Below are 26,754 nucleotides of genomic sequence, written 5' to 3'. Positions count from 1 at the left end.
CAGACAACACACATCATCACTGAAGCATGAGAGCACGTGAAATGTAAAGATCCAGCGAAATCCGACACCGGAAAAGAACAAGAAATAATACCTTGTCATATACGGGAATGAAGTAGTAAACCATTGGGAGCACATTGAGTGCTATCCTTCAACAACCCATCAACTGTCCGAAGCCCAACCTAAAATCCCAAAATCAATTTGTTACTTGTTCGACATCCCGTATCTGGGTTTAGATTAGTGACGAAAATACAGTGAAATTTCAGGCAGTAATTCCAAAAATTGTTTTACCATGATGTGAGAATAATCCAATTTAACATCGGTGGGCTTCCTGGCCTTGATCAGAGAAGAACTAGCCTGCAAGTTTACATTGGCGATTACATACTCGATCAGGTAAAGGGGTAAAACCCATTAACTCTAACAGTGAAAAAGACGAAGACTTTTACCTCGACGATGCCGCCTCAGCCGTGGATTGAATCGGTGAAAGTGGTAGAGAGGGAAGAGATTGCGAGGAAGAAGAAGAAGGCTGAGGCGTGGTCTTTGATGCCCATTTGGCCTACCTCGTATGTGTGTTTCGGAGTTGAGAGGTTGGCGAGGGCCGGGAAGATGTGTTTCTCTGAAAACAACGACGCCCAGATCTGGCTTCCCTAGTTTATGCGACCCATCACTTAAAACAATAGAGAGAGAGAGTGAGAGTGAGCTCGCTGATGAATCAGTCCGAGTCCTGAGTGGAGTTTTCAGTCCGATGCTTTGTTTTTCTTGGATACAGAAAGTGTTTAGTTTCAGCCGTTGAGATTGATCCAACGGTAATCAATTAAATTGCTCAGGTATCAAATAGGTGATAACATTGCTAAGAAATGTAGAAAACTTAGGTATGAAGAAAGACAACGAATATCAGAGAGAAAGAAAGAGAGAAGACGATCTTTTGCAACAGATTTTGTTATTACTGTTAACTTAATCAATACAATGTAATTCTGCTATTTATACTCATACAAAACATAACACCCTAGATACAAAACTCAACAGCCACTAATACAATGACAAGTGGCATTCTTTACATAACTCTATCATTCCCCCTCAATCTTACAGTGGGAAGCCCCAAGCATAAGATTGGAACAATGATGAAGAAACAAAGGTGAACACAAGCCTTTGGTAAGAATATCGGCATATTGATCAGTGGAGGAGACAAACTGCAGAGAAATAACTCCCTGTTGAACCCGTTCTCTAACAAAGTGACAGTCCACTTCGATATGTTTAGCTTTGGAATGAAGAACCGTGTTTGAACCATACTTGACCAATCCCGAAACTACCGAGCACCGGCCAACGCTATACTGTCAAGGACCCAGAAGAGTTCCCCTCCGACCAGGAGGCCAATCACTACTCGACACGTGTCAAGATTAGAAGCCAATCAGAGCGCAGCACGTGTCGACATCAAGAACCAATCATAACATGACACATGTCAATGTGACAAAGCTACAAGTTTTTCTATAAATAGGGGTCATTCCCCCACAATATTGCCTAATGCCATTTGTGTTAAATCATTCACAAGAACTCACTAAATTGAGAGCTTGATCCTTTGTACTTGTGTAAGCCCTTCACTACTAATAAGAACTCCTCTACTCCGTGGACGTAGCCAATCTGGGTGAACCACGTACATCCTGTGTTTGCTTCTCTGTCTCTATTCATTTACGTACTTATCCTCACTAGTGACCGAAGCAACCAAGCGAAGGTCACAAAACCTGACACTTTCTGTTGTACCAAAATCTTCGCTGATTTTGTGCATCAACATTTGGCGCCGTCTGTGGGAAACGACACTTATTCCTACTCTCTTCAGCTGTGTCAAGCTGGTTTCTATCATTCGTACACTTTCTTTTGACCAGGCATCCCTCTCCAACATGGGAAGCGAAGGAAGCCACAGCACACAGAATGACACCCCCCTTGCACATAGTGCGAAACAACGAAAGAAGGAAGGAAAACGAGTTCTTCTTCAAGCTAAAGTCGATGAGTTGGAAGCTCAGAACAACAAGATAGCAATGAGGAATGAGGTCCTCCAGGAGCAATATGAGAAGCTCTTCGAGACACTCCACGAAGCTAGGCAAGCTCAGACACGCGAGCTTGTTGCCCCCGTGGAAGTCAACCATCAACTGGGTGCCCTCCAACATGGAGGGTCACATGCATTCGACATAGATATCCCTGATAGGGACCAGATTACCCCTCGACTTGATAATCAACATGAGGCTTCTCTTAACCCAGTTGCTTCGACCCGAACCATGAGAAGTGGAGGGAGACACCTCTTTGCTGAAGGGGCAGAAGGATCGAAAGCCGTCTTTCGCGATTGTCGGGATTTCCTGAAGCAACGTCGAGAGAATTCCATCCATATAAGCTCAAAGATTAATGACCCAAGGATTTCTGAGAGACTCGGTCCCCTGCCACGGCCCAAGCCGGCCACCAATTTGGGGAAGGGGCAACAAGTCCTAGAGAGACATGAGGGTACAGGGGACTCAGAGGTGTTCCGACAGACATACCCTGGAAGCCAGTACAGCGAGTCCAGGAAAAAATCACATGCCCTTGATCAAACCTTCCTAATTCCAATAGGAGATGGAGATTTACGAAAGAAAGCTCCAGTGACACATAACTCCGCTCAGGACCCCCTTGTCCTACAACTTCTTGAGGAAGTAAACAAGTTGAAGGCTGAACGTCAGGCTGAAATACCTGACTGAAACCAACCCAGGCCTGGCCCTCTTACAAGGAGGATCCTCAACACCCCCCTTCAAGCAAAGACAAAGCAAAAGCTTGGCTTGCAACTTTATACTGGAAAAGAGGACCCGATTGAGCACCTTAACCTCTTTGAGTCCACCATGGCATACCGGATGCACACCGACGAAGAGCGATGTCTTCTCTTCCCCTCCACCCTCTCTGGTGGAGCTCTAAATTGGTATTGTCGTCTTACACCTGAGACGGTAGACTCATTTGAGGAATTGAGGAAACTATTTGTTTCCCAACACATTTTCCAAACCGATCGCTTGCACTCTGCAGATGACTTGTACACTATCCGCCAGAAGCCAGACGAGTCATTACGTATGTATGCTGGCCGCTTCAGCCATGAATACTCCCGGTGTGCCGAGGCAGACGACAAGACTGCCCTCAAAGCCTTCACGGCAGGCCTACGTGATTGTTTCTTTAAATACATGATCAATGTCAATACTTGGAAGACTTACTCTGAGGTGATGGCGCAGGCTTATAACCATGCCTCCGCCGAGGCAAAGACATATCAGGAGAAACCCCCTACAACCATCCTTTATCAACAAGTGGGAGGTGGAAGCCAGACTCACCTAAATGAGAAGACCTCGACTTTCCAAACAGCAGTGGCACCTCCCCATGCCTTGCATAATGCTTCGCCGAATCAACAGACATATCAATTTCAAGGCAAGAGGAAGGATTTCCATCCTCACCACTCTCCTTTCAGTAAAAAGAGTAAGGGACACTATCCCGATAACCAAGGGTATCGCCACAATAACGCTCGCCCCCAGGCAGTCAATGCAGTGGGTCAAACCCGCGTCAAGATACCCCCTACCCCAAGGTATGAGACATACACGCCCTTGAATGCCACATGCGCGGCCATTTACCCCAGCATAGTTCACCTGATACCAAAGCCAAAGCCGAGGCACCCAGATTACACGCCCCCGAATAACGCGGGCATGTTTTGTTGCTACCATGAGCATAACGGCCATGATAGCGAGAAATGTATCATCCTCCGTGATCGTATTGAAGCTTTGGCACGAGAAGGAAAAATTGATCAATTCCTTCTTCACCCTCAAAGGGATAACCGTAACCAACGCCAGGTGAATGTCATATATTCCATAAGCGGCGGCACACCCATATCTGAATCTTCCAATAGGGCCATGAAAAACAGTGAACGAATTCTGAGGCCTGGTCACCAAGTGTTTCACGTGGAAGACATCAGGGGAGGGAAGTATCAAAAGCCTAACTGGGATCCGATATGTTTCTACCCTGAGGAAGAAAGAGGCATCATCTACCCTCATAACGACCCATTGATCGTGGAGGCTCACATAGCCAACTTTGATGTTCGATGAATCCTCGTAGACACATGGGCTTCGGTCAATATCATGTTTGCCGAAGCTTTCAGGGCACTCAGTGTAGCTGAACACTTGCTCGATCGCTCGATTTCTCCTCTGATAAGCTTCTCCGGTGATATCGTGCAACCCTTAGGGAGCATACATTTACCCTTTACTATTGGTACAGGCCCTTACACGGCTACCATTACCACTAACTTCCTAGTGGTTGACTGCCCAACGGCATACAATGTCATCTTTGGGCGCACAGGCATCAATGATCTCAAGGCTATGGTATCCACGCATATGCTGTTGATGAAATTTCCAACCCCCCATGGCAACGGCTACATCAGAGGAGATCAGCTTAGTGCACGATCATGTTACAACACTTCAATTAAGCAACAACACTTGCCCGGACCCAAGGAAACCCTGTCTGTACATGACCAAGTCACAAAGACCAGCCTAGATGAAGCGAACTTGGATCTTCCTGATAGCAACAATCAACCCGATGATCCTCGAGATGACTCTTTCACCCAGCAAGCCCAACCTGCTGAAGAGTTGGAGAAGGTACCTATCTCAAGAGATCATCCAGACCGCATGGTGAATATTGGCACCACATTGTCACCACCCCTTCGGTTAGCATTGATATCTTTTTTGAAAGAGAACACTGAAGTCTTCGCCTGGTCATACGAGGACATGCCAGACATCTCTCCCGATGTCATCTGTCATCGTTTGAGTATTGACCCCAAGATCAAGCCGGTGAGACAGAAGCGAAGATCTTATGACGCTGAACGATACGAGGCAATGAAAGCAGAAGTTGAAAAACTCAAAGGCATAGGCTTTGTCCGCGAAGTCAATTACCCGACATGGGTAGCAAATGTGGTCCTTGTTAGGAAAAATCCGACCAAAGAAAGTCTTTCGCTTCAAAAGGTCTTGTGGAGGATGTGTGTTGACTACACCGACCTAAACAAAGGGTGTCCGAAAGATAGTTTCCCTCTTCCTCTTATTGACAGGCTTATAGACTCTACGGCAGGGTGTGAGCTCTTGAGCTTTATGGACGCTTATTCAGGATACAACCAAATCCTCATGAACCCCTCAGACCAAGAACACACGGCATTCACTACTGACAGGGGACTATATTGCTATAAAGTCATGCCTTTCGGCCTAAAGAATGCAGGAGCAACTTATCAGAGACTGGTCAATTCAATGTTCGCCGAACAAATTGGGAAGAACATGGAAGTTTACGTTGATGATATGCTAGTCAAAAGTAAACATGCTGACCAACACATCACCAACCTATCTGAAACTTTCACCATTCTAAAGAGGTATCGAATGAGGTTGAACCCCAACAAATGTGCCTTCGGCGTGGGCTCTGGCAAATTCTTAGGCTTCATGATTAGCCAACGAGGCATTGAAGCTAACCCTGAAAAGATCAAAGCAATCCTCGACATGAAAGAGCCAATAACTTCAAAAGACATCCAAAGCCTTACTGGCAAGGTGGCAGCCTTAACCAGATTCATCTCTAAGGCCACAGACAGATGTGCTCCTTTCTTCAAAGCACTCAAGGGAAATAAGAAGTACATTACATGGACGGAGGAATGTGCCAAGGCATTCAGGAACCTCAAAGAGTACATGAGTAAAGCCCCTCTGCTCTCCAAACCAGAAGTTGGTGACACTCTCATCATCTATCTATCGGTTTCGGCTTCAGCAGTCAGTTCTGTTCTTATTCGAATGGACAGTGGTGTCGAACGGCCCGTCTACTACGCTAGCAATGCCCTACAAGATGCGGAGACACGATACTCCAACATTGAGAAATTAGCTCTAGCATTGGTCATGTCTGCTCGGAAACTTCGCCCTTATTTCCAAGCACACGCCATCATCGTGCTTACCAATCACCCTCTTCGACAGATACTCCAGAGTCCTGACACGTCTGGACGAATGATCAAATGGGCGATAGCATTGGGTGAGTTTGACATCTCCTAGCAACCAAAACCAGCCGAAAAAGGTCAAGCAGTAGCAGATTTCATCGCCGACTTCACATATCCTGTTGACATTGCTTCTACACCTGAAGCAGTAGCTTCATTACCATCGGAAGCTCAGAAAGTAGAATCAACGACCTCAGCATGGAGTCTGTATGTTGATGGCTCATCCAACCAACAGGGCTGTGGAGCGGGACTAGTCTTGACTACGCCCGACAAAGTAGCAATGGAGTATGCTCTTCGTTTCAAATTCAAGGCATCAAACAATGAGGCCAAGTATGAAGCCCTTCTAGCAGGATTACGTTTGGCCAAACACCTCGGGGTTAAACAAATTGATATTTTCAGTGACTCCCAATTAGTGGTCAACCAGGTTACCAACAACTTTGATGCTAAGGACAGCTCCATGGCAGCATATCTTGCGCAAACACAACTTTTGCTCAAGCACTTCCACTACCAGATCACCCAAGTTCCTCGAGCGGCAAACAGTCATGCAGACGCCCTGGCTCGCCTCGCCTCAGCTGTGGAAGACAAGATTGGAAGAAAAATTCATGTCGAACTGTTGGCAACACCAAGCACCATGGCCGCAGAAGTATGCAACTTACAACAGGGGGATAGTTGGATCACCCCGATCTATAATTTCCTTGCTCATGGCACCCTCCCAAATGATAAAGTCCAGGCTAAGCAAATTCGATACAAGTCTACCCGCTACCTGATCATCAATGATCAACTCTATAAGCGAGGTTTTAGCCTGCCATACTTAAGGTGTCTTACGCCTGCCGAGGCGGAAATCGTCCTTTGGGAAATACATGAGGGAGTCTGTGGAGATCATGCTGGATCTCGGTCCCTAGCACACAAGACTTTTCGCCAAGGATATTACTGGCCAACACTCCACCAGGATGTCATCAAAGTATCCCGCTCATGTGACAAATGTCAACGATATGCAACTATTCCTCATTCCCCTCCAGAGCCTCTTACTCCTATGATCAGCCCTTGGCCCTTCGCCCAGTGGGGACTTGATTTGATCGGCCCAATGCCGGCAGGGAAGGGCAAAGTCTGTTACACAGTCGTTGCAGTGGACTACTTTACAAAGTGGGCCGAAGTAGAACCCTTGGCAACCATTACTGAGGCAAAGATAGAAGACTTCGTGTGGAAGAACATCCTTTGTAGATTCGGCATTCCCAATGCGATAGTCACTGACAATGGGCGACAGTTTGACAACAAGAAGTTCAGGTTGTTCTGCTCTAAGTTCAACATCAACTTATGCTTTGCCTCTCCAGCTCATCCCCAGTCTAATGGACAAGTTGAGGCCATCAACAAAATAATCAAGCGCACTTTGAAAACCAGCTTGAACAAAGCTAAAGGCTGTTGGCCAGAATTTGTACCCCAAGTTCTTTGGTCATATCGCACTTCATATCGGACTTCAACAGGAGAAACTCCATTCTCACTTGCCTTTGGCACAGAGGCGGTTGTCCCTGTTGAGCTCGAGCAAGCAACATTCCGAGTCCAGAACTACATTCAAAGTGAAAATGACAAACAACTCACCCTCAACTTGGATTTAGTCGAGGAACACAGAAACCAAGCTCACTTGAGGAATGTCGCCTACAAGCAGCGCATCTCCAACTATTATGACTCTAGGGTCAAACCTCGTTCTTTCAAAATAGGAGACTGGGTCTTAAAGAAAAGATTACTCTGCGACAGAGTCCCGAGTGAAGGCACACTTAGTCCAAACTGGGGTGGACCGTATGAAGTCATTGGCATCAGTCGCCCTGGCTCTTACACACTTAGAAGCTCCGATGGCAAGACCCTTGGCCATCCATGGAACGCTGATCACTTGAAGTACTACTACAAATAGACTCACGATGTACAAGTGTTGAGCTATAGCCGTTCGGCATCCTATGTAATGAAGGCCATTTGGCAATGAATTCAATAAAGAGGTAATTTAGCCAACTCGGCCCTCACTCTTTTACATTCCTAACAATGGAACACTCAAGTGTTGAAACCTCAAAGCAGATATATCCAACACGAAACAAAATCTAATTATGTGTCGACAAGACTATACAAAGAAAGGAACAACCAAACAATGGCTTATATCCAAACAATAGATCTATTCATACACAGCCAAAAAACTTCACCTACAAAGCTTCACCTACATAGCTTCAGCCAAAAAACTTCACCTACAAAGCTTCACCTACATAGCTTCACCCAGAAAGCTTCATCTACAAAGCTTCACCATCAAAGCTTCACCTCGAAAGCTTCATCTACAAAGCTTCATCTACAAAGCTTCACCATCAAAGCTTCACCTAGAAAGCTTCAACACCAAAGCTTCACCTACAAAGCTTCAACACAAAACCTTGCTCCAAATAAACAAATTTTGTTCACAAAACCCAAGATGCCCTTGAACTTGTACAAAAACACTTGGGTAAACATAAACATTTTTTGTTTTACACCCACAAGGGCCCAAAATTTTCCTTCTTATTTATTCACTTATATATGTTCCCAAACATATTATAATAGATCCAACAACAAGCCAAAGTCCCAAGTTTCATAATGGACAAAAGTACAAGCAATTCATCAATAATGAAGGTGCTACAAAAATTGGAATCTGCCCCAAAATAGAAATCCAACCCAAGAGACTTTTTCTCTCTCTCCCTCTTCCGCCTCCTTTCATCTATCAAATTTCTGCAACCTCTGCTCTTCTCCAATGGAGCTGAATTTTGGACACCCTATAGTTCTTGAGCATATGAACAACTTTCAAGAAGGAACCATTTCTGTTTGAGCGACGGAAATTAAAGTGTTGAAGCTCCAAACATGACAGTCGGATTCTTGCAGATTTCGAAGCTGCTGTGATGTTTCGAAGATCTGGAAATATTTAACCATTAGTTCATTCTGAATTTTTGATATGTTATGAAAGAGACGATGAGGAACAACTTCAATGAAGAAAGCATGCTGATCTGAACAATAGAAAATGGAGTTTCGAAGCTCACAACAAATCTGACGGGTTGACAGAAAAATAATAACCAGTCATTCATCATACCTGAATTTCTTGAGTTATACAGCTCCGAGGGATCTCAATTTTGGATATGTTGTAGTTCACAAGTTAAGGAACAACTTCGATGAAGAAAGTATGTTGATCTGAGCAAGAGAAAATGGAGTTTTTGAAGCTCACAACAAGTCTGACGCGTTGATATACAAATGACGAACAATCATTCATCATACCTGAATTTCTTGAGTTATACAGCTCCGAGGGATCTCAATTTTGGATATGTTGTAGTTCACAAGTTAAGGAACAACTTAGATGAAGAAAGTATGTTGATCTGAGCAAGAGAAAATGGAGTTTTTGAAGCTCACAACAAGTCTGACGCGTTGATATACAAATGACGAACAATCACTCATCATACCTGAATTTCTGGAGTTGTACTGCTCCGATGGATCTCCAATTCGGATATGTTGTAGTTCACGAGCTAAGGAACAACTTTCATGAAGATGGTTTTGCGATCTGAGCCACAGAAAATGGTGTTATATTGAAGAAAAGCTAAAGGAAGACTAAAGGAAAGCAAAAATGGTAAAGCAAAGCAAAAGAAAAGCTAAAGGAAGACAAAATCATGGCACATGATAATGAGTCATACCCTACCCCTCATTGGATTCGAATACACCCATCCTCCAAAATCATGACAAAGGCCACATTATAGATATCTGTACAAACATTCCAAAGAAAAAGGGAGGGAGTAAAAAAAAAAAAAAAAAAAAAAAAAAAAAAAAAAAAAAAAAAAAAAAAAAAAAAGGGCCTAGGCCTCCACTTCTTTGGGCCTAACACATCTTCATAACAAAAAACAATATATGAAGAAAGAGCCCTGGGTTACCATTTCGAAAAGAAACAAGTGAAGTTTTCCTACTCATGACATTGACTACTAGCTAGACACCTCATTCGTCAACTCCCTCGACTGGAGACTTGGGGGACTCCCGCCATATGCTACTAAGCCTCGGTACTCAAGAGTTTCGCGACTATTCATCGACTTGGATTTTTCAAGTCCCCAATCGAGAAGTTTTCCTTACTCGGGAAATTAAGGGAACACTACCTCAAACTACATGCTTCACTCACAAAGCTTCAACAATACAGGTTTCAACAAAAGCAAAAATTCAAAGAACTTTATGAAGAAAGCTTTGGTGTATTTAACACAATATGTTGAAATGAAGCAAAACTTATTTATTAATATTTTCGATAAGCCACAAATATGTACATATACATGAGTCAAAATAAACAAACAAAAGGGAGCCTTCACAAAGGTTGCTTAGGGGAAGTCTCAGCAGTCGGTAGAGCCCCAGAAAGAGAAAGCACCGGAGGGTGGTTATCCGGAGCCTCAGTACTTGACAAAACCCCAGAAGGAGGAGGCATTGGAGGTTCATCATTTGAAGCTTCATTACCAGGTACAGCCCCAGAGGACGAAGGCAATAAATGCCTTTGGAACAAACCCACAAACCGCTGATGATCAAGTAAAACCTTACCATCAGATTCCTTCATCTGGTCAAGCTTCCTCTTCATGTTTGTAGCATAGTCATGGGCGAGCCGGTGCAACTGCTTATTCTCATGCTTGAGCCCTCTAATCTCCTGTTTGAGACTCATCACTTCAGCAGCCAATGATTCAACTTGGCGGGTTCTAGCAAATAGGCGTTGGGCCATATTAGACACAGAACCTGCACACTGAACACTAAGAGCCAGAGAGTCCTTAACAGCCAACTCATCAGACCGTTTGGAAAGTAGTCTGTTATCTTTGGGAGTGAGAAGGTTCCTGGCCACCACTGCAGCGGTCATATCATTCTTCATCACAGAATCCCCAACGGTAAGAGGACCAGTAGGGGATATGAAGGATGGGCGCCATATGTTGTCTGGAGAAGGCGTGGCTGTCTCTTCTCCAAGGTTCAAGTCAAAACGACGGTCGGAGGGTCCAGACATTTTCAAATGTGTTGAAGAGGGAAGAGGTCAGACAAATCAAGATCTTAGAAGTGCAAGAAATGAGCTTCTACTGGTAGAGATTCAAATGTGCTGTGGAACTTAATGTCAGCCTCTATAAAAATCTGCACTCGACGGAGCTTCAGAAATCGAAGAGGCGTTTGCTTTCTCAAAAGCTGGGCTGCTCAGAGACCACGAGGGCCGATCTCAGAAATCGAAGAAGCACCTGCTTTTTCAGCCTCGTCAGCACCTGTCACATGCACACTCAGCTTTGCGGAAATTACGGGCAATCTGTCGAAGATTTCTGGTGAAGTAGAAAGCACGTGAATCTCACTGTTCAAGCACCGCTCTCCATATGCACCATCAACTCCTCGGGTACCACATATAACTTTGTCAAAGATCTCTGACAAAGTTTAGGCACGAGAATTTCGAAGTTCCAGCTACCCTACTATTACCCATAAGGGTAAAGGAACAGCACCACTGCTTGACAACTGGAAAGTCCCTATGTGTGTCAACCTCCGTGTTTTGCGGCAAGACAGGTTGGCAAGAACGTCCAACCTTTACTCACATTCGAGAAAAGACTCCCAACATAATTACTTTCTCAAAAACCGGAGTAGCACCGCTTTCCGAATCTCGAGAGTCAGATCCTCGACGGGATTGCTTGTTCGAAAACCGAAGAGGCACAACTCTCAGAACTTCGAAAGCCAGATTTCCTTAGATAAAGCTTGTCTGTAATCTTCACACGTAACATCAGCTTTCCAGATACCACATACCACTTTTTCAAAGTGCTCTGACAAAATTAAAACACGTGAAGCTGGCAGCTCCCACTACATTGCTGTGACCAAGAAGGGTAAAGGAATAGCATTACTACTTGTTATTGGGAAATCCCTATATACATTGACCTCCCTCCTCAACGGACAGGCAAACCTGCAAAAATGCTCAACCCTTTCTCGCATTCGAAAAGGCACCCTCAACATAACCTCTCGAAATACTCAGCTTTATTTCCCCCCCGATAATACCTCAGCAAATAAGCCACACCAAGAACAAGAGTATCTCATATCATCAGGGTCGAAAGCAAGAGTATCCCATATCATGCTTTCTCCCTGTCTTTGTCTTTGTCCTTGTCCACACCTGCAGGACAAGGAGAAAGAGAGCAGTCAGTCGGAACCTGAAATCAAACCTCCAATTTGGAACTGACTGCCTGGAGCCTTTGCCTGGTTGCTTACTTAGCATTGTTCTCGAGTACTCATCCTCAACTGCTGTCAAGGTCACGAATTCCACCGGCAAATACCTCATGACAGTTGATCAGATATTGGCTCTTTACACTGAAGCTGCCAAGCGTGGATGAGTCACTATGAAGGAATGTTCTGAAGGACCATTTAAATGCAAAGGTTGCACACCACTTCTGCCATGCAAAAGATTGAAGCAGAAGGTTCAACGGTGAGCTGAAACAGATCACTACAGCACGACACCTTTCCATACCACATTCATTATTCCGTCAACAGCAAAAGTATCCCATATCATCAAGGTCGAACGTACTCTAGATTTGATGGACTTGTTTTGACCCTCAAATTTTTGAGTCGGCCTTATACTCTGAAGGGCACCAGAAAACCCTCCAGCACAGTTCAAGAATAAGCCTGTGGAAAGTTACTTCTTCAAAAGCAAAAGTATCTCATATCATCTCTTATCCATTTGCTTCTCCTTATCCTGGCAGTTGAATGAGAGACAAGGAGAAGGAGAACAATCAACCGGAAGCCGAAGTCAAACCTCTGATCCTGGGTTGCTTACTTGGAAGTTTGACTGCTTACCTTGTCTGTCACCTCTTTCGGCAGATCTCCTAGCTCGGCGACTTGGGGGACTCCTACTATAGGGTTTGTATCACACTTGACCAAGCCCGAAACTACAAGTAAGCTTCAAGTGAAATTGATATATTACCTTGTGCATCTTCATCGGTTAAAGATACCACCCCTGGATGGAGGAAGCGTACTTCCAGAGAAGATGCCACGTCTACCTATGAGAAAGATAAGGCAAGTGAAGACGATACCACACCTCGGTACTTAGAAGTTTCGTGATTACTCAGCGGCTTGGATCTTGCAAGTCCCCAACCGAGGAGCTTCCCTCACTCGGGAACTTAGGGGAGCACTGTTTGTACCATACTTGACCAATCCCGAAACTACCGAGCACCGGCCAACGCTATACTGTCAAGGACCCAGAAGAGTTCCCCTCCGACCAGGAGGCCAATCACTACTCGACACGTGTCAAGATTAGAAGCCAATCAGAGCGCAGCACGTGTCGACATCAAGAACCAATCATAACATGGCACATGTCAATGTGACAAAACTACAAGTTTTTCTATAAATAGGGGTCATTCCCCCACAATATTGCCTAATGCCATTTGTGTTAAATCATTCACAAAAACTCACTAAATTGAGAGCTTGATCCCTTGTACTTGTGTAAGCCCTTCACTACTAATAAGAACTCCTCTACTCCGTGGACGTAGCTAATCTGGGCGAACCACGTACATCTTGTGTCGTTTTCTTCCCTGTCTTTATCCATTTACACATCTATCTATACTAATGACCGGAGCAATCTAGCGAAGGTCGTAAATTCAACATTTTCTGTTGGTCCAAAGTCCTCACAGATTTTGTGCATCAACAGAGTTAATAAGTAATTCGAAGTGATCAATAAAAATAACATATGGAGCAGAGATGTGAAACACCACATTTTTTAACACAACTTTTGACAAACCCTTTTGTGAGGCCCACTTTATAACGTATTCAATGATTTAAACCGACAATCTTTTAGACCATCTACTATTTGTGCAGCAAGTTACAAAATCTTATATTTCTTTTAACTTAAAAACACAGCGACAAAGAAAGTGACCAAGATCAACAATAATACAGGCATATCAGGACTTAATCTACAACAGAAACAAAACTCGTCATTCACGATGTGAGAGTGGTGGAGTTCAACTGGACGGTTAACAGTCCCAACCGGAGCGCCGCCGCCTTTCTCTAGGTTTATCTCTAGAACTGCAATAGACACAAATGAAACTGATCAGCACCAATCAAATACGTAAAGACATTGAAAATTCTAACCGAGCATCAGTTTTATTAACCTTTCGGAGGCCTTCTGACTTGTATTTGCTCCGGTGTTCCGAGCAGCAGTTTTATTTACCACTGATGTAGGAGGAGCAGGAGTAATTGTACTGGCTGTCTGAGTTCTATATACATCCCCACCGATTGAACCACCGGATACAAATCCTCGTAATGCCGGTCTGTTGGGCACACTAGAGTTGTTAGCTGAACCTTGACTTGGAGAGTTAGATGAAGCGGCAACAAATTTAGTCTTGAACTGAGACATCATTCCTGTCCTCTGAGGAGTTACTGCGGCAGATCGACTAGGAACAGTATTCGATGAAGAACTATTGGACTCCGTATTATATCCAATACCCAGACCAAAATCCACCCCACGCACACCTCGACCACCGCCGCCCCTTCCTCTACCTGTCTTTCCACCTGCAGAATCCATATAATATCATCATTTGAAATTACAGAAAAAGGCTAATTTAATATGAAATTGCAAAAGAATCTTAAGAAAATTGAAACTTTAATATGATTAAAGTTTATACCTCCTTTTCTTGAATCACGTTTTGACCTGAATCTACCATCCTGATAATAAACAAGGTATATCCCATTAAAATAGAGAATGTAAGATCTGAAATCTAACATCTCATGCTAACATCTAAAGCTATCAAACAAGAAACATAGTAAGGGAAGGCAACAAAAGTTCCACAGACGAGGTGCACCCAAAATAACTATAAAGATGCACATCCATGTAGGAGATGGAAACCAGTGTATTTATGAGGGATGTGAAATACAAAGCTACAAGCAGCAAGCAAGAATTAAAAGTCACAAGACTGAAGAAATGATGCATGAGTGGCTCTCATAGTGTAAAACTTCTAAAACTAATGCAGGTGCAGCCACCTATCATGATAAGCTGTGCATTTATGTATATGAGATATATTGGCACAAGGGAAAATAAGTGACACTTTACTAAGGGTCCATGTGGTAATTAAGATTTAGTACTTAATATGCAATTTTTCTCTTTGTTCTTCAATGCAAATTGGTTGGCCTCAACCGATGTATTGGTAGCCCAGAATGCAAGCAAGTGCTTAATAATACATAAAAAGCTAATAAGTCCCCAGACAGAGCTTCCTCTTCAATTCATCTCTATGCTTCAATACACAACCCAACAAGCCAACATACACCCCCAACAACCCCTTTTCTATGCAGAGCATGGTACGAAGTAAAGATGGGACTACTAAAGACTGTCTAATTACTCTCTCTCTAAACTAAGCACTTTTCCTGAAATTGACTATCTTGACATTATGAAGTCAACGATCTCAAAATCCCTGTAATTCCAAGGACAAACTGAAGCTTTCCAAAACAAGGCCTTGAAGACCAAATGGTCATCAAATCCATCTCTCTCGAAAGCGCACTCTAAATCAGAAGCAACCTATGCACCTATATAGTAGAGTGAAAGTAACGTAGTTTATTTGTGAGACAAACACCTGTAGGTGTAATTGTCCAGAATCCAGATTGCATTAAAAGAGCACGTTTTACCAGAGAACATATTAATAACTTGTATTCGCCTTAAATGCATTATAGGATTACAAACTATGGTTATAACCACCATCTCTAAAACAAAAAGGCAGGTAGTTGGATGCATGTATAAACTCGCTATATAAACCACAAAAAAAATTGTTAATAGTACTGCAAAATTACCTTCATCGCAAGGTCCATGAGCTCCGTGGAGACAATCTGACCAGCAGCAACCAAGCTATTAACCAACTCGCCGGCGAAACGTGCCTCTTTCTGTGTAATAAGAGTGTACGCAGTGCCATCCTTATCACCAGCCCGACCTGTTCTACCAATTCGATGGACGTGCATGTCCATGTCTTTTGCAATATCAAAGTTCACAACTGACTTAATTGACTTGATGTCAAGACCACGAGCAGCAACATCAGTTGCAACAAGAACATGGTAAATGCCAGATTTAAATTTTTGCAAAATATCCATCCGAGATGCCTGGTCCTTGTCACCATGCAGAGCTGTGACTTTAAAACCTTTCTGAGCAAGCTGTGACTCGATCTCATCCACTGCAGCTTTTTTTGAAGCAAATACTAAAACATCACCCTCATCAATCATTCCAGGTAACTTCTCAAGAAGCCAGGGAAGCTTCTCATCATCAGAAGGAATTACATGATCAACCTGAGTGATATCCTCATTGGCCATTCCCACCTCACCCACTGTAGCTCTTATAGGATCTGAGAGAATCTCCCTAGCCAATTTTTCAACTTTACGGGGCATTGTCGCAGAAAAGAGCAATGTCTGTCGGTCTGGCCGAATCTGACCAACAATAGATCTAATTTGAGGCTCAAACCCAAGGTCAAACATCCGATCAGCCTCATCAAGTACTAGGTAAGTTGCCCTTTGCATTGTCAGTGCCTTCATTTTAAGCATGTCTATCAATCTCCCAGGAGTAGCAACAACTATTTCACATCCTGCCTTAAGTTCTTTGAACTGATCAAGCTTAGACATTCCACCATATACAGTTGAGACACGTATCCCATGTGATTTCGCAAATTTTTTGGACTCTAAGTATATTTGGTGCGCTAGCTCTCTAGTAGGAGCACATATCACTCCAATGGGACCTTCTTCTTTTTGAAGTTCTGGCTGATCCATAATGTGGACAATCATCGGAAGGACAAAAGCGGCAGTCTTTCCAGAACCAGTTTTCGCAATACCAATTATATCTCTCCCGGAAAGAACTATGGGTAGAGCTTCGCATTGTATTGGCGTCGGCTTTCGGTAGTCTTGTTTTTTTATGGCAGCCATGAGTTGTGAAGAAAATCCACAATCTTCAAATGTCTTAACTGGCCTCGGTACATCAAAACCCGACGTACGGATGGCCAAGCTTTTCTTGTACTCAAAAACATCCTCCTCACTCATCCCTAAAGAAGGAAAACTAAACATCAGTTAACTCCAGTCTTCCAATTCAAATTTCTCCTTGAGAACTTCTGTCAGTCTATATTCTCTCTCACTCAAATTTAAATACTTTGCTATGCATATCGACTAAATTCAATACAAAACAAAAAATATATTTTTTTTTTTAATGGAAACAAAAAATGAAAGAAACAAAATTCTCAGTTCGGTTGGAATTTACCTGAAATCGACTCTTTCTCCTCGTAAAAATCCTTATTAAACGGCTCGTAGTCAATTGAACTATGATCGAGAGCTGGAATCGGCTCGATCTTCCTCTTGTCCAGAACAATGGGATTATCATCTGAATCGTACTCCAACAACCCGGCATCGACGGCCTTGGCGGCCGCATATACCTCCTCATCGGAGTCATATCCGGCGTGTAAAGCATCCGATGCCAGCGTGAGCACCACGTCCTTCTTAGCTCTCAGAAAACTCTCCATATGATCCTCCTCCTCATCGTCCTTGTACTTCTCGGCCTTCGCTTTCGGCTTCGGCGGCGGAGCTGACCTCACCTCCTCGTGAATCCCCTCCATGAAAGCATCCAGAGGATCGACTTCCTCATCACCGCCACCACCGTTTCCATGGTTGTCGTCTTCACTCCCGGGGTCCTTGGAACCATCGTTGTCGTCGTAATCGATGTTGTCGAGGTCGGCGTCTTCGTAGTTGTCGTGGCTGTTTCCGCCGCGCGACGACGGAGGGACGTAGAGCCGCTGAGGGGCTTGCTGGGGCCGCTCGAAGTCGAAGGAGGATTGCTTGTTTATGCCAAAGCCTTCGAATCCGAATTTTCTCTTCGACATTTTTGAAAATTTGTCAGCTTCTGTTCCAGTGACGCAAACCCTAAATTGGACTTGGGAGAGAGAAAGAGATTGAAATTGATAAACCCTAACGTCTAGGGTTTGAAATTGATTGCGGGTTTGAGCTGTGAAGAGAGAGAGAGAGAGAGAGCGGGTGTAACGAGAAGTAGTGAGGCGGAGGGAGGGAACGGCCGCCGACAATCTGTAAGATTTGGGAGAACCGGACCCGGCTGGCTAGTTCGGGTTCGAGTGCTGATTGGTTCTCTTTTCTCTTTCGGTTCCTTTACATCGTTGGGCTTTCTTGGCCCGGCCCAATTTGTGGCAATCGGAAAATTGTAAGCTTCAAATAACATCATTTTTTTTTGCCATATACTTTTTAATCTTGGTGTCCGACAGATAAGAGGTACTCAGTCCTCTTTATGTAAGTCCTAAGTGAGCCCCAAAAGTATATGGGCTCAAGTATTCCACCGCTCTAAAGTTTAATGCATAAAAATGCATAGACACGGCTTGCTAGCTACTATATCATTGTTCAACCAACACGTGAGGATGAAGCGACATCTGTTCAGGCCTAATTGTATGGTTTTTTGGACTAACATGTACCAAACACCTTGCTTGGTTTTTAAGTCAACAGAAAACCATCCTAAGTGCTTGGTTTGACATCCTTTATGTCCCTTCATAAGCTTATGCCCTTGCTGATGACCAACACGTGGCCTAGGGCTGGTGTTAGAGTAAGCCTGTTTCTAGGACTTAGTGCCATAAAGTTGTTAGTCTCCCAATTTGCCTCCAACGGTTGTAAAATATTTTATGAAAATGTGCTTGGCTCTTTGCTAATGGTCAAACCAGACCGCTAAGCGGTCATCCACATTGCTAGGAGTTGTCTCCCTAGTTCTCTTAGACTTCGTTCTTTCTTTTTTTATATTTGGATTGTCTTTAAGCCTTTATTTTGTCTTTCTCGGACCTGTACTATTTTAAGAGTCGAAAAGATCCCTAGTTAACAAAATTTAGTTTACAACATTAGTTAATTTATTGTAACCTTTGCGTGTTTGTACTTTGTATGGTGAAAACATAGACATTTTTATAATTTCTTGAATTTCTTCTCACAAATCACAAAAACGCCTGTTCATTGGCGCGTACTGCCGCCACGCAATATCCCAACCAACTTATTCCTGCCGAGAGCAGACAACCCAACGTCCTTTCTTACCGTTAATTTGTTTGTTTTACTTTTTCCGTTAACAGTCGGCGCACGTTAGCCACGAATAAAAAGCCCGTGCGCGTCCCCATACCCAAAAAATATAAAAAAAAAAATTAAAAAAGAAAAAGCAAAAAGCTTCAGCGGCACTGATAACAGAGTGAACCCAACGACTCCTCCAACAGCTAGCTAACCCCTCTCTCTCTCTCCTCCCTTTCTCTCTCCTCTCTCTCTGACATGAACTCAGCTCGCTCCGTCCCAACGATTCAACTCGGCGATGGCGATTACGACTGCTCCGAGTTTTCTATTCCGAGTTCGTATCTTCACGGCGACTTCTCCGCCGTTGGATCATCCTAGCTTGGGCTCTGTTAGGAATTGTTTCAGCTTCTAGTGTTGCTTCGTGTTCAAGTCTGTGCTCGGTAACGGTGTGATCTCGCTTTTGGTTTCAGATCTGAATCGTTTCCGAGTAATCGACGGCGTCGGTGATGTCTGAGCTCACAGGTTCTATCCCAACCGCTAATTCTTTTTCTTTTAGGTTATTTTCGATAATCTCCGTGATTAGGTCAATTTCTGAAGTGAGGACTCAGTTGAATATTTGATTAGTTGAAGCTTAATTGTGTCTATTTAATTATTTAATTGTCGTTTGTTTTTTTTTTCGAATTTTCCATTACATTTTAGCGAGTAAGCTTTTGGGCTCGCTGCTAGTAGTAGAAGGCGAAGAGGGTATTCTTAAAGAGTAATTTTGGAGCCTTCCTTTTGTTTGGATGCCAAGAAAAGTAACAAAAACGAGGCAAAATAATTAGTGTGTGTTTTGCCCCTTCTTAGAAAAGACATTCAATTAGGGCTCAGTTAGTGAGGAATGTTTTAATTTCTTCGTTCATTCGGTATAATTTGCGTTAGCCAATTAGCCCAAAATTGGTAACAAGTTTAGAGCTTTTCGTATTCTGCGAACGTGAGTTGTTTTTTATAGGTGTATTAGAACTCTAATTTGGAATTAACGATGCAGGAATATTGAGCAAGGTGCAATGGTTGTTGATGAATCAGTTGCTTGTGTTTTGTTATGTGATTTCCATCACTGAAGCGAGTGAACACTATGATCTACTCGAAGGACCGTCAGTATCTCCATCGAGTGCACCTTGGGCTGCATCAGTGTCCCACACCCATAGACGCTGGCAAAAAAATTTCTTGCCACATGCTGCGCCAGTTGCTCAATCTCCCGCTCACCCTCCTTTTTATGGTCCCTTGATAACTGCTGGTCACCCCCCTACAGCTTCTCGATTGTCAAAGCTGTCAATGAAGAGGGGTGGCTTGGCACCTCCCCTTGCTGGCTTTAAGAATATCGCCCCAACACAGTCGAGTGCTGGTACAATTCCTTCTGGTTTAGCACAGCCCCCGCTCACTCCTTCCATTTCCAGTAAGTTACACTCTGGACTGTATTCTTATAGCCCCTTTTATTTATTTGCAAATTCAATCATTTCAGATGGCTACTTTACCTTGAAAGAAGTAAGATAATCATTAATATGCTTAGATTTTTGCTCTTTTATGACACAAGCACACACAGACATATAGAACCCTTCTCACAAGGGATTGATAGTTCTAAGAAAAGACAGGTACCACATTGTTGGGGCTCAATCCACATCAGTAGTCCAGTGATTTCAACTGTCTCTATTTTGTATGTCTTTCTTCAATGATCATCCTTACTAAAATGAGCAAAATAAAGAATGATTGGACGTCTAATTAATTACCATCATGATAATTTTTGGTTCATATACTTATTTTAAATCACTGTAAAGATGGCTAAATGGTTTCTCATTTGGCTAATGTTTTTGTTAGAATGATCCTTATATGTGGCCTTAAAAATGGTGACCAGCTTATTAAATCGGATAACAGGATCACTTTGAGAGTGTGCCCCACATGTGGTCTTTTTCTTTTCTTGGAAACAGAGATCCCACCCTATATATGTATATGTTTTGCGTGCGTGTGTGTGGAGTAGATTGTTGCAAGTCTTTTGGAGTGGTGTGGAATCTAGCCAAGAAATTATGACAGTGTCTCTCTTTGTTGACTGCGAACTTATTTGGTATGGGGGAGAAGAAGAAGGCTATTACACTTTGATGATGTGCAATTTTGGCTTCTATTTCAATTATTTGGATAGAATGGAACAAAATGACATTTGAAAAGAGGATGAACAATGTGGTTATATTTTGGAGAATCAAATATTAAGTCTCTCTTTAAGCCTTTTTAAGCAATGTAGGGAGATTTCTTTTGGTATACATCTTAATTGGGTGGGAGTCTTGATTTGGTTTAAATTTTTTTTTTTTGTTAGGCACTGGTTGTTGTGCTTCCTTGATGGATTTCTTATCCATGTTTCACTGTATTATGTACTTTCATTTTTTTCCTAAAATTCTGTGTATGTTTTGAAGTTATTTACTTGTAGTGAAGCACTAGAAGTCTTAATTTCATATTAAAGTATAATGTAATTGTGCTGAAACTGACAAAGGTGTTTTTTCATTCCTTCCAGACTGTTGCAAACCAGACATGGTACTGAGACGGGGAAGTCAGGGTTGCCAATGTGCTTATCCCATAAAGCTTGACATTCTCCTCCTAAATGTTTCACAGAATCCTAATTGGAATCTTTTTCTTGAAGAACTAGCTTCCGAGCTTCATTTGCAAGTTTCTCAAATAGAGCTGATTAACTTTTATGTACTCGGATTATCAAGATTAAATATTTCAATGGATATTACTCCCAGTTCAGGACTCAGCTTCTCTGCAAGTGATGCGTCAGCAATAAACTCTTCTCTTGTCATGCACAAGGTTAAATTGAACCCTGCATTAGTGGGCGATTACAAACTCCTCAATATAACTTGGTTTAAGCCTCCACCTCCTTCTCATGGTAATTCTGTCATGTTACCCTAATGTTTTAGAATCTTCTATACTTGTATATGGTTGCAGTATGATGTCAATCTTTATGGTGATATGACTGCAATATTTTACGTTCTAAATAGTTATATTGTCGTTCTTTTAATTGATAGTAACAGTTTTGCAATAGGTAATTTGTGCCATCTGCATCAAGTTAGCTATCTGTTTGCTTTTACCATACAGTATATTGTGTGTGTGTTAGCGTGCATGCGTGCATCTGTAGAGCAATAGTTTATTGCACTATTAAAGATGTGTGTGTGTGCGCACGCTGCATGTGTGGTGTGCGCCATGTGCGTGTGTGTACGGTGAGCTCCATGTACGTGTGTGCGGTGTGTGCATCTGTGTGTGCGTCTGCGTTGTTCAAACTGTGAAAGGGTAGAGCAATAATTTATTTCACTACTAATGATGTTGAATGCTTTATTTTAATAGTCGGCTTACTTGCTTCAAGGAAGTTAACTCGCTTGTATGAATATTAACATGCTCTTCTTTCTTTTCTTTTGTAAGCTCCTGTTATTGCTGCATCACCAGTGGAAGCCCCAGCAAATCCATCCCCGACTGGTACATCCTCAAGTGCTTCAGATAAAGGGAGGCATTCAAATTGGAATCTCATTATTGGTATCGGCGTTGGCATACTGTTCATTGCCATTATATCTGTGCTCATACTTTGTTTGTGCACATTCCGTCGAGAGAAGACTAAAGCTTCTCCTATAGAAACAGGTATGTGTTTCAATTGTCAGATTTGTACATTTGCTTGTTTTTTTTTGGGTCCCAATATTTTCCCATAATTTTCGGTATTATCCTCTTCTTAACACTTTCAGAGTATGCAGTCACGATGATATTTTCACCACTATAATATTCTTGTAAATTCTTACCACATAAAAATAAAAGTAAATGTAAATTATACCTTATTTGTGCGAGTATGTCTGGATAAATTTAGTTAAAGCTTTTAAATTAGTTGTGTTTTCAATTATCTAAATCCAGTTAACTAGCTGAAGAAAAAAAAATATTAGGGTCTTATGAAAAATGTTGCTTGAAACACCAAGAACAGAAACCTGAAATAGAATTTTGCTGATTTTTTTTTTTTTTTAAATAAACTTGAATTTGTCCGTTCTGCATGATATGGTACCGGGTTCCTTTTCAAGTTGTTTATTTCATGCCTTTTTTCCTCCTTTTTCCTTTTGGCATTTTTCAGCCCCTGAAAAGCAGATGACTGTTGATACAGTACCAGCAGTAGGACCTTTACCTCACCCAAGCAGCACTCGATTTCTGACATATGAAGAACTTAAACAAGCAACAAACAACTTTGAACCTGCAAGCATACTCGGAGAGGGTGGTTTTGGCAAGGTGTTCAAGGGTGTCTTAAGTGATGGTACAGCTGTAGCAATTAAAAGACTTACCAATGGAGGGCAACAGGGCGATAAGGAGTTCTTGGTTGAGGTTGAAATGCTGAGCAGGCTGCATCATCGTAATCTGGTGAAACTTGTGGGTTACTATAGCAGTCGTGACTCTTCACAAAACTTACTTTGCTATGAGCTTGTACCAAATGGAAGCTTGGAGGCCTGGCTCCATGGTAATTTCTCGGATCACATGTTGTCATGTGCCATCTAAAGTTTACTGTTTCTTTTAAATTTATACATTTAATTTTTTAGTTTTGGGGGTAGCAGTTCAAAATGGAAACATTTTACATCTTAATCATACTTTTTCTTTCCCATATGCATTACTGATACCTCTCACTCACTCCCCATCTCAGGTCCCCTGGGAGTAAATTGTCCTTTGGATTGGGACACCCGAATGAAAATTGCACTTGATGCTGCCAGAGGACTTGCTTACCTGCATGAGGACTCACAACCTTGTGTCATCCACAGAGATTTTAAAGCATCTAATATATTGCTTGAGAACAACTTTCATGCTAAAGTTGCTGATTTTGGCCTGGCTAAACAGGCTCCTGAAGGCAGAGCAAACTATCTTTCAACTCGTGTGATGGGAACATTCGGGTTGGTTTCGATTTCTCCCCTCCTTAACCTTGTCATTTCTACCATCTCGAATGCACTAAGATGTAAACTATTTGATTTTACAGGTATGTGGCTCCAGAGTACGCCATGACTGGACACCTACTTGTTAAAAGTGATGTTTACAGTTATGGGGTTGTCCTTCTTGAGTTACTCACTGGAAGAAAACCTGTAGATATGTCACAGCCAGCCGGACAGGAGAATCTTGTCACTTGGGTTAGTATTATTCATGCATTGCCCCCCTCATTCTAATGTTTCAAAATGACCATTTATCTTGATCGGATTTAACGTAACAAGCGTACTATTCTTTAGGGAAAAGAAAGAGCAGAAAAAATAAGCGATAAATGCGTAACCTTTTTCTCATGTGCAAAATGATACTCAATTGGTATTTTTCCATTATAATGTCGGAATGGAAAGTGAGATGTGTGGGTTTTCTGTTCCAGTCAAGGCCAATTCTTAGAGACAAGGATAGGCTGGATGAGCTTGCTGATCCAAGTCTTGAAGGAAAGTACCCGACGGAAGACTTTGTACGAGTTTGCACGATTGCAGCGGCTTGTGTTGCTCCTGAGGCAAGCCAACGCCCTACGATGGGTGAAGTGGTACAATCACTGAAGATGGTGCAACGGATCACAGAATACCAGGATTCCATGTTAACCTCTTCCACTACCAGACCCAATAACAGGCAGTCTTCAACTACCTACGAATCCGATGTGTCATCTTCAATGTTCTCTTCTGGTCCTTACTCTGGTCTAAGTGGCTTTGATAATGACAACGTCTCTCGAGCAGCAGTGTTCTCTGAAGATCTTCACGAAGGACGATGATTACTTAACAGAAGTCTACGTTCTGTTCAAAGTACCCTAAACTTTCCGGTATAGCAACTTAGGAGCAGTCCCCTGTTGATTTTTTATGGGTCAGGTTGTGTAATTGTGATTTTTGTTGGGGGGTAGGGGCGAGTGTCTTTTTACAGTCCTTGTGTGGGAAACCGCTGTCCAATATTCCTCTGGGCAGCGGTTTCCGGCACGATGGATGAAATTTTGTATAGTCCTTGTAAGCTTGTTTCATGAAATTGGGGTTCAAAAGTTTCGTGTTTATTTATTTACCTCGTCTTTCAAATTCATGTTCTCTCATGCACTCGTTCAAAACTACGCATATGCAGCAACACCCACTTGCCACATTTTTTATATCACATCTCTCATGGAAGTAAGGTTGACCAACACATGTGAATCGCATCTATTGGAGAGGTAGTATAAATAGGGGTGTGATATCCACACATTTTTTTACTTCTCACATGCCCCTCTAATTTTTGGCCGTCAGATCGGATGAATTGAAGAAAATCAACGAACAGAAATTAACAAAGGGTGTGTGAGAAGGAAAATAAGGTGTGTGGATAGCACATCCCGTATAAATATGGTAAGGGTAACATTCCTCTTATTAATTAAAGTTTGACGTTTTAATCCACTAAATTAAAGAACTAAAAATGATACTCTTCCCACATATTTGTATCATATTTACAATAGAAATGAGACTCACATGTGTTGGTGTACTCTACCTATATTAGTGAGATGTACATATATGTTGTCAGTGTAGCATTATTCTTAAAAGAACAGAAATACTACTCTTACCGAACATTTATATCACCTCTCCAATAGAAATAAGATCTATTTGAAGTGGTAAAAATTATTATCACTATATAAATTTCTTACATTTAAAAAAAAATAATGAAAATAGTTTCAAATCCTTACATTTTATTTAAAAAAATCACCTATTAATTTTATTTAATGATAAAAACAAAAGAATAATTAAAAAAAATCCAACTTGCACTAGGAATAATGAAAATAGTTTCAAATCCTTACATTTTATTTTAAAAAAAATCACCTATTAATTTTATTTAATGATAAAAACAAAAGAATAATTAAAAAAAAATCCAACTTGCACTGCGCGTGCCCCCCCCCCCCCGGCGCGTCTCTCTCTCTTCCCTTCCACACTCCACTTTTTTCTCCCACCTTTGCACTGGGGCGCGTGCCCCCCACCCCCCGGCGCGCGCGTCTCTCTTTCTTCCATTCCACACTCCACTTTTTTCTCCCACCCTTTGCACTGGGGCGCGTGCCCCCCCCCCGCGCGCGCGCGCGCACGTCTCTCTCTCTTCCCTTCCACACTCCACTTTTTTCTCCTTTTTCTCCCATTGTTAGATACATTAATAGATTTCTTTTTTTTCTTTTTTTTTTCTTAAAATACGAAAAATACATTCTCCAATTTTATTTTTGTGGTGTTGTTTCCCAATAGCAGTTATGATGACGAGAAACATTTCAATGTGCTCGAAACACGGGGTGATACACTTTATACAAGTTGTGAGATTCTAGTGTTAAGCAATTAATAACATAAAAATTAAAATTTTCACCACTTACATAATAACGCGTGGTATAAAATTTGTGTTATGGGCACAAGGGAAAATTTCTCTAAGATGACTCCCAAGCTAAAGAAATTGGATGGAGAACTACATTTATTATAGTAGGTATGTAAAAAATGTGACAAAATTTTAATTTGGTAATACAACTTTTTAAATATAATTATTGAGAACATAATCTTCTCAAGGTTTTGATCTAAATAATCACTTTTGGGTTCATCGTTTTCGGCACAATGGGTGCTTTTACAGGACCAAAAAAGGTCTAAGTTTAAAACCTTATGAAACCGAACCAAGAATTAAACAACCAATAAGTAAGCACTATTCATGAAACCAAACCAATAATTATGAAATTGGACCAGTAAGCAGACACTATTTATGAAACGAAAACAAGAATTAGG

General features: G+C 42.2%; 3 protein-coding genes across 11 annotated transcripts in view; 1 reads left to right on the top strand and 2 right to left on the bottom strand.

Moving 5' to 3' along the window:
• LOC126612544 (DEAD-box ATP-dependent RNA helicase 24-like) overlaps positions 1-18,085 on the bottom strand; it is a 37,399-nt gene extending 19,314 nt beyond the window's left edge. Inside the window, exons 1-5 of one of the 5 annotated variants that reach the window (XR_007619149.1) lie at positions 17,226-18,084; positions 15,785-17,013; positions 14,629-14,668; positions 14,116-14,515; positions 13,881-14,029 (exon numbers count right to left, since the gene is read on the bottom strand). Coding sequence is in view for 3 of the 5 variants with exons in the window: in XM_050280989.1 (XP_050136946.1) it covers positions 13,978-14,029; positions 14,116-14,515; positions 14,629-14,668; positions 15,785-17,013; positions 17,226-17,841 (2,337 nt within the window). In the remaining 2 variants the exon portion in view is untranslated. Of the gene's footprint in view, positions 1-13,880; positions 14,030-14,115; positions 14,516-14,628; positions 14,669-15,784; positions 17,014-17,225 lie in introns of all 5 variants that reach the window. The other 4 variants (XR_007619150.1, XM_050280990.1, XM_050280991.1 and 1 more) reach the window with 4 other exon arrangements.
• LOC126612546 (uncharacterized) lies at positions 8,104-11,317 on the bottom strand. 5 transcript variants are annotated; one of them, XR_007619154.1, is made up of 5 exons: positions 9,681-10,289; positions 9,448-9,545; positions 9,084-9,181; positions 8,238-8,908; positions 8,104-8,195 (listed from the first exon to the last, which is right to left on the bottom strand). XR_007619154.1 is itself a non-coding variant. In XM_050280995.1 (3 exons), the coding sequence occupies exon 1, from the start codon at positions 10,998-11,000 to the stop codon at positions 10,326-10,328; it is 675 nt and encodes a 224-aa protein (XP_050136952.1). In that variant the 5' UTR covers positions 11,001-11,317; the 3' UTR covers positions 9,122-9,181; positions 9,448-9,545; positions 9,676-10,325. The 5 variants fall into 5 exon arrangements, 1 of the variants encoding a protein (XP_050136952.1); XR_007619152.1 differs by lacking the exons at positions 9,084-9,181; positions 9,681-10,289 and adding an exon at positions 9,266-9,363 and having other exon boundaries at positions 9,448-9,667; XR_007619151.1 differs by lacking the exon at positions 9,681-10,289 and having other exon boundaries at positions 9,448-9,667.
• Positions 18,086-19,160: 1,075 nt separating the features above from the next.
• LOC126612539 (receptor-like cytoplasmic kinase 185) lies at positions 19,161-25,047 on the top strand. Its single transcript, XM_050280977.1, has 8 exons — positions 19,161-19,528; positions 20,034-20,441; positions 21,546-21,917; positions 22,448-22,660; positions 23,136-23,513; positions 23,694-23,937; positions 24,021-24,168; positions 24,396-25,047. Exons 1-8 carry the CDS (start codon positions 19,513-19,515, stop codon positions 24,771-24,773), a joined length of 2,157 nt encoding a protein of 718 aa, XP_050136934.1. The 5' UTR covers positions 19,161-19,512; the 3' UTR covers positions 24,774-25,047.
• The last annotated feature ends 1,707 nt before the right edge of the window (positions 25,048-26,754 follow it).

Source organism: Malus sylvestris, chromosome 17, assembly GCF_916048215.2.
Source record: "Malus sylvestris chromosome 17, drMalSylv7.2, whole genome shotgun sequence".
Lineage (NCBI taxonomy): Eukaryota > Viridiplantae > Streptophyta > Magnoliopsida > Rosales > Rosaceae > Malus > Malus sylvestris.
This window is presented reverse-complemented; position numbering and strand designations above follow the sequence as displayed.